Here is a 7,145-nt window from a genome sequence, read left to right as displayed (position 1 = left end):
AAAGTTATAAATTTTTAATATATTCATTTTTTTTAGATAAAAAATATATCTCAAAAATAATTCAGCATTTTAATCTCGTTTTCTATACTTAATTACATAATGATTTTATAAATCTAGAAATATTTTTGACATCGGTTTTAATTTTATCTACGTAATAATATAATTATATAAATATGTTTTAATTTTAAGACTAATTATAATAATATACGTTAGTTTTTAACTAACATTATATCAAACATTGTCTCTTTGCATAGCTGTAAATTATCTTCTTTTATATCATTATAAAATATAAACTACTTTCCGAGTTCTACAAACATTCGAATACACAATAATTTAATAAAATAATAAAATATATATATATATTACTTCCCATTAAACATAATATCCAAAATATCCTGAGGTTTCCATCCATCTGCGTGAATCCTTAGTTTTATCACATTTCACTATCAAAATGTTATTCGGAATATATTTCCACACAACATTTCAAAATTCAAATATTTTATCACTTTCAGAATTGGAAACAAGAATTTTGAGGTCTCAAAAATTTGCGTTACATACCATTTTATCGAGACGCCATTTTTCCCAAAACTAACCAAATCAAAAACTAAAGAGTATAAGACATCACTAAAAAAAACATTACCTTCCTTTTATAAAAGAAATCATGAACGACAATATTATTTAAAAACATCAGGCCAAATGTTTACATCAACTGCTTCAACAACATAAGTACCCTATTTTCACCTAAAACTCCAAAAAAAAAAAAAAAAAAAAAAAAAAAGACTTCAAGCTTCTGTCATGTTTTGCAAATATGGATAATAACTTGGATTGATGAAGAAACTTGACAGAAGAACAGATTCCATATTAACACAGGAATTTATATTTCTATGATTTCTTACCTCATAATACCATATCTGCAACTCTTTCTTCCTCCTTTACAACTTCATCTTTACCATTTTCTTCCAACACTTCATTCTTCTTGTCATCGTTTTCCTTTACATCTTCAATTGTTTGAACACCCTTTTCAATGCTATCAGATTGCTTTAATTCAGTATTATTATTATTATTATCTCCATTGTTATTATCCTCTGAACATTGACTTCTTTCATTGTTATCCTCCATTGATCTTCCATACCCTCTGCTTTCACTTTCATTTTCAGAATCATTCTCCACAACCTCTTCAATAAGTCTTTCAGCTCCCCTTCCTTGTCTTTCCAAACACTGCAATCTCATCCTCAAATCATCAAACTCCCTTTCCATCAAGAACAATCTTTCCTTCAGTATCAGGTTCTCTTCTTCCAGTTGAGCTATATGTGTATCTTGATCATCAACTCTGTTTTCCAAAAGATAACTACTATGATCAGCGCCATTGTAGTTTGGGTAAATCATTTCGAACCTGCTCAAGTCATGATCCAGTCTCCTTTCAACCTCAACATGTTCTTCAACGTCACTCTCACTTGACCCACCTTCATCTTCTTCATCTTCTTCAGGTGCTTCGGCTTCATTTGATCTAAGTCTGATTAACCCTTTCATTGATCCATACCCATCAACACCCCACTCTTCTTTCGCCATGTCTACTAAAACTTCTCTGGATGGAGAGAAAATCGGAGTAGGTAGAACAGCAGGTGTTACCGGACATGGTGATACTAGAGATGTAATGCCGCCGGCTTTTTTGGCGCGGATTAGAAACGAGGTGGTGTTTCTTGGAGCAAAAGGAGCGGATCTGCCGTTATGATTGAACTTCTTCTTCGGGAAGTATCTTCTAGCTTTCAAACGATTCTGTTGTTGTAGTTCGTTAAGCGTAGGGGGGTTATATCCAGCCCCACCGCCGCCGGTGTTGTTGATAAGACTACCACCTCCGCCCATCACCGGTAATTCCTTCCGGTTGTTGTTGTTATTCATCCATTTGTCATTTCCTTTCTTCCCTTTCCAATTCTTGTTGTTTCTTGGTCCCATAGACTTCAATGAAGAAGAAGGAAGTCCAGAAGGCTTCATGTTAAGGTTTTGGAACTTGAGTTGATCCACTTGTGGCGGAGGCCACATGCCATAGCCACCACCACGGTGGTTCAACGATTGATTCACCATCATTTGCGAAGGATTCATCAATTGGTTCACAAACATCTGAGGGTTCTGGTTATTCATTACCTGCTGTGGCTGACTCATCACAGGCGGCAACGGCTGTCCGATACTCATCATCTGCGACTGATTCGCCATTTTCGATTGATTCATCATCTGAGACTGATCGTTCATCAGGACTGCTAACTGAAATCAGTCTATAAGCCTCCGATAAAAAGTCGGTATCAACAAATCGGTAACCTCTTTCAAATTCAAACTATGATTCCAAACAGATCGAAAAGAAAACTACAACAAATTCAAAACCCTAAGGCTCCTAATTTCGAGATCGCTAAACAATAAAATAAGTAAATGAAAAATAATCGCGATTCAAACACAATTGTAGCTAAATTACTGATCAAACATCACATACCAGACCAAATTGAAAATCAACAAACCCTAAACCTATCAGAAAACAAGATTGATTCTCGATATTCACGATTATCTGTCCGATCTAACACAAACAGGGTTAAGATTAATGGTTTTCAGCCACAGAATAGACGATTTGATTTTATGAATATCAAGAATTTTGTGTTGCGATGTTTAGTTCTCGTTTTGGGAATCGCAAAAGGTAGCGTTTATGTGGAGGCGAAGAATGCCCGTGGTTGATTTATATAGGCAGATAGATGATGATATGGACGGTTTTGATTTATTTGTTAGATCGGACGGCTATAATCGGTTCACAAATCTGAGTCGGTTAAGGTTATATCTGCACTTAGGAAAAGTAATGAATATTATATTATAAAAACCGTTTTTGTTAATATTATTTACTTTTTCTTAAAGCCAAATTGAAATTTTATAAAGTACTCTTAAACTTATACTATTAAACTGATATAATTATAGAGTAAAACCGTAAAAGGCGAAAATGTAACGAGGCATATGATCTTTTTTGTATGTCTTTTTATTGTAACAAAAATGAATACATAAAAATTTATTCTAAATTATATAAGTAAAATAATAATTAAATTGTTAAAATAAACATCTAAATTTATAAGCTCTGTTTGACTTACTATTAAAAGTTGAAAAATATGTTATTCGCACAAAGATTTAGTGATTAAGAGGGTGTTTGTTTTTTCTCTGCAGGTCTGCGTGACCTCTTCTGTTTGCGAGGTGCAGACAACGCGCAGACACAATGGTTTGCAGTCTGTTTGTTTTTCTGAAGTGCGCAGACATAAAAACGTCTGCGCGAGGTCTTCACCACACAGATATGGGATAGCATCTTCTAAAGTCTGCAAACCCTTTAACCTAAAAAAAACGCGTCTTTTTTTTTTTTTTTTGCTTCCGCCTCCGGTCCTCGTCCAACCCTCCCAGAAAAAACCCTCGATCGATCGATCGTACTCCACCTTGCAGCGACCACCACCGTCGCAACCCTCCTCTCCGATCAAAACCATCGATCGCCGCCTTCCTCTCCGATCCGGCGTCCTCCGATTTTACGACCATCACGGTCGATTGCAGCAGCCGGCGAACAACAAGGTCACAACGACAACTTCAACTAGCGACCAATCTGGTTTGTCTTCACCTCTTTCTTTGATTAATTCACATCTTTGTTCAATTTCAATTTCAATTCATCTTGATTGATTCACATCTTGTTTGACCGATCATCTTGTTTGACCGATCAAAACCATCGCTGCCTTCCTCTCTCTCTCTCTGTCGATTTCAATTTCAATTCATCTTGTTTGAATCACATATTTGTTCAATTTCTTGTTTGATTCACATCCTTGTTCAATTTCTTTTTTGATTCACATCTTTGTTTCACAGAAAATTGACAGCCAAATTGACAGCAAATAGAAAATCTTACCTGTAAACAAATTGGATTTATATTTTTCTTTGATTGGAAGCCAATATACATAACTGTGAATCAAAAGATTTCATTTTCTCTTGTTGATTGTGATTGTTTATGTGTATATGATTTTTGATTGTGTAGATGTATATGATAGTGTATATGTATATGATTGTTGATTGTGATTGTTTATGTGTATATGAGTTTTGGTTGTATATATATATATATATATATATATATATATATATATATATATATATATATATATATATGATTATTGATTGTGTATATTTATATGATAGTGTATATGTATATGATTGTTGATTTTGTATGTATATGATAGAAAGCATCAAAAAGAGACATAAGTTTTGTTTATTTTATAAAAGTAAAGTTTTTGTCGTTAAAGTGAAGTTTATTTGATTTATAAAGTTTTTTAGAAAACTTTGAATTAAAACACTCTAATTGAGGTTATTTATAATTGAATAAAAAATTTCACATTATTGTGATTGAAAATAAAACAAAATTACAAATTTGTCGTGAAAATAAAAACTTTTTCTTGAAATAATGATGTTACTTGTTCACTGTTTATTGTTATTTGGTTATTAGAGATGGGAGAAAAACAACAATGGACCAATGAGCACTTAAAATGCTTATTGGATACTTGTATTGAAGAAGTAGAGAGTGTTGGTAGAAAAGGATTGAGTTTGCAAAAAGATTCATGGATAAGGCTTGGAAGAGTTCTTAAGGGGAAATTTAGGGTTGAGTTGACTCAAAAACAAATGAAAAACGCATATGACAATCTGAAAGCCAAATACACTGGATGGGTATATTTAAAAAACAAAACCGGTAATATATACAATTCTCAAACAAACACTTTTAATTTAACAGCCGAGGAGTGGGATGATTTTAAGAAGGTACATATACATTAATATACAATAATATATATATATAACATTTACGTTTGAAGTTGCCAAATATTCTTATACTATTTCTTGTTACATTTGGGTTTAGGGGCATCCGAAAGCTGCTTCTTTGAGAACAATTCCACTGCCTTTTCCAGATCTTTGTGCACGTCTTTTTGATGGAAATAGTGCTACTGGTAATTTTAGGAGTTACTCAACCCAATCATCATCAGTAGCTGGCGCATCCTCCTGTCGTGTTCCACCACTTCAGATCACCGCCACCCCTTTTGATGCAATGGATGATGATGGTGTTGACACTTCTCATCATGAGCCACCACCTTCTGCTGCTTCACCTTCTGCAGCTTCACCTTCTGCTGGTTCACCTTCTGCTGGTTCACCATATACTGCTACACCATCCGGTAACCCCAACAAAAGGGCTAAACCCTCAACTCTTGTAGCTCCTAGTGCCTCACCGTCTGCTTCTTCACCTGATGGAACTTCTGTTACTGCTGACGATTTAGCATTTGAAATGAAGAAAGCTCTACAAAGTTTGACTAAAGGGTATACAATTCCTCAGTGTTTAGAGAAGTTAGAGGTCCTTCAGTTAGGCCCTACAGATCCTTTACGCTTTGTCGCATATCATATTTTTGGAGGAACCATGAACATGAGAGAGATGTGGATGCATTTGCCCGATGTTCCCGAGATATTACGAGGGTGGCTTGAGATGACGGGTACCAGTTTAGGAGTTTTGAAGGATGGGAAGATTGTTCGATGATTTTCTAGTGTTGAAAGTATTTGTTATGTCTTTTTGCCCTTGTTGGAACTACTTTGTTAAATGTTTTTGCCTTTGTTGGAACTATTTTGTTAGGACTTTTTGCCCTTGTTGGAACTACTTTGTTAAATGTTTTTGCCTTTGTTGGAACTATTTTGTTAGGTCTTTTTGCCCTTGTTGGTACTTGAAATATGATTAATGGAATGTTTATTTGATACTTGAAATATGGTTTATGTAATGTTATTTTGGCTTGAAATATGATAAATGGAATGTTTATTTGATACTTGAAATATGGTTTATGTAATGTTTTTTAAAGTTCTACCTTGTTGATTTTAGGTTCATATGGATCACGATCAAAAGTTACTTCTCGTAATTCTAATGTACCTATACATCCGTTATTTTTGGAAGAGAGGTGTGAAACGATTGCGGGATAATGATTCGGAAATGACGGGACACGAATACACATTGGAGTTATTACACCGTAATCGTTTACAATGTGTTGAAGTATTACGCATGTCCCGTGAATCTTTTGTACGACTATGTGCTCATTTTAGAGCAAATTACTCATTAAAGGACAGCAAACATGTATCAGTTGAGGAAAAGATGGCTATGTTTTTGATGATGATCGGACATAATCAACGTTACGTGATTATCAAGCGGAGATTTCAACACTCGAAGCAAACAATTCATAAATTTTTTATGAAGTGTTGGAAAAAATGATGCTTTTCGCACAAGATGTTATAGTACCAACATCTTTTAATCCGAATCCAAACATTCCAGGACATAATAGGAGGCTACGAAGGGTTTTCAAAGGAGCAGTTGGTGCACTTGATGGCACTTTGATACATGTTGTTGTCCCTGCTAAGAAACAAGACTTATATAGAAGTAGGGGAAAGGGAGATTGCTACCAAAACGTATTGGCAATATGTGACTTTAATATGATTTTTACATTTGTTGTGACCGGGTGGGAAGGGGTAGCGCATGATTCTAGAATATTATCAGAAGCAGTAGCCGATCCACAAGCATCATTCCCGTTTCCACCACCAAGTAATTTTTTGTTTTTTTTTAATATTTTCATTTTAATTTGAAAATTGATTAGTGTTTTGCATTTTTTTCAGACAAATATTATCTTTGTGATGCCGTGTATGCACACACTCGAGGATTTATGGCCCCTTATCGTAATGTGAGGTATTGGCTTGGAGATTTTCGTCAAAGACGTGCATTGACCAATAAAGAAAAATTTAACCATGGACATGCAAAACTTCGGAATGTCATTGAGCGTGCTTTTGGTGTTTTGAAAGCACGCTTCCCTATATTGAAGAGGATGACACCATTCCCGTTTGTGACACAAAGAAACATTGTCATGGCATGCTTCGCGCTTCATAATTATATAAGGAAAGAAGGATTGAGTGATGAGTATTTCGCACGATACGATGAACCCAATGTCCCGTTTCGAAATAACAATGTGGCCATTGATGATGATGAAGACGGGATTCCAACACATGGTACTGCAGCAGACCGTGAATATATGACTCAGTTACGTGATGAAATTGTTGATCAGTTGATGCACAATATAGATTGA

General features: G+C 34.8%; 2 protein-coding genes across 2 annotated transcripts; one reads left to right on the top strand and one right to left on the bottom strand.

Annotated features, from left to right (window-relative positions):
* Positions 1 to 625: 625 nt before the first annotated feature.
* LOC145093977 (PRLI-interacting factor) lies at positions 626 to 2,687 on the bottom strand. The gene has a single exon (XM_079032233.1). The coding sequence runs from the start codon at positions 2,245 to 2,247 to the stop codon at positions 898 to 900; it is 1,350 nt and encodes a 449-aa protein (XP_078888359.1). The 5' UTR covers positions 2,248 to 2,687; the 3' UTR covers positions 626 to 897.
* Positions 2,688 to 6,279: 3,592 nt separating this feature from the next.
* Positions 6,280 to 7,145, top strand: LOC145058116 (uncharacterized). The gene is made up of 2 exons (XM_079006036.1): positions 6,280 to 6,610; positions 6,682 to 7,145. Exons 1-2 carry the CDS (start codon positions 6,280 to 6,282, stop codon positions 7,143 to 7,145), a joined length of 795 nt encoding a protein of 264 aa, XP_078862162.1.

Source organism: Lactuca serriola, chromosome 1 (genome assembly GCF_051521515.1).
Source record: "Lactuca serriola cultivar US96UC23 chromosome 1, Lser_US96UC23_V15, whole genome shotgun sequence".
NCBI classification, from domain to species: Eukaryota; Viridiplantae; Streptophyta; class Magnoliopsida; order Asterales; family Asteraceae; genus Lactuca; species Lactuca serriola.
The sequence above is the reverse complement of the archived record's forward strand: the minus strand, read 5'-3'. Positions and strand labels throughout refer to the sequence as shown.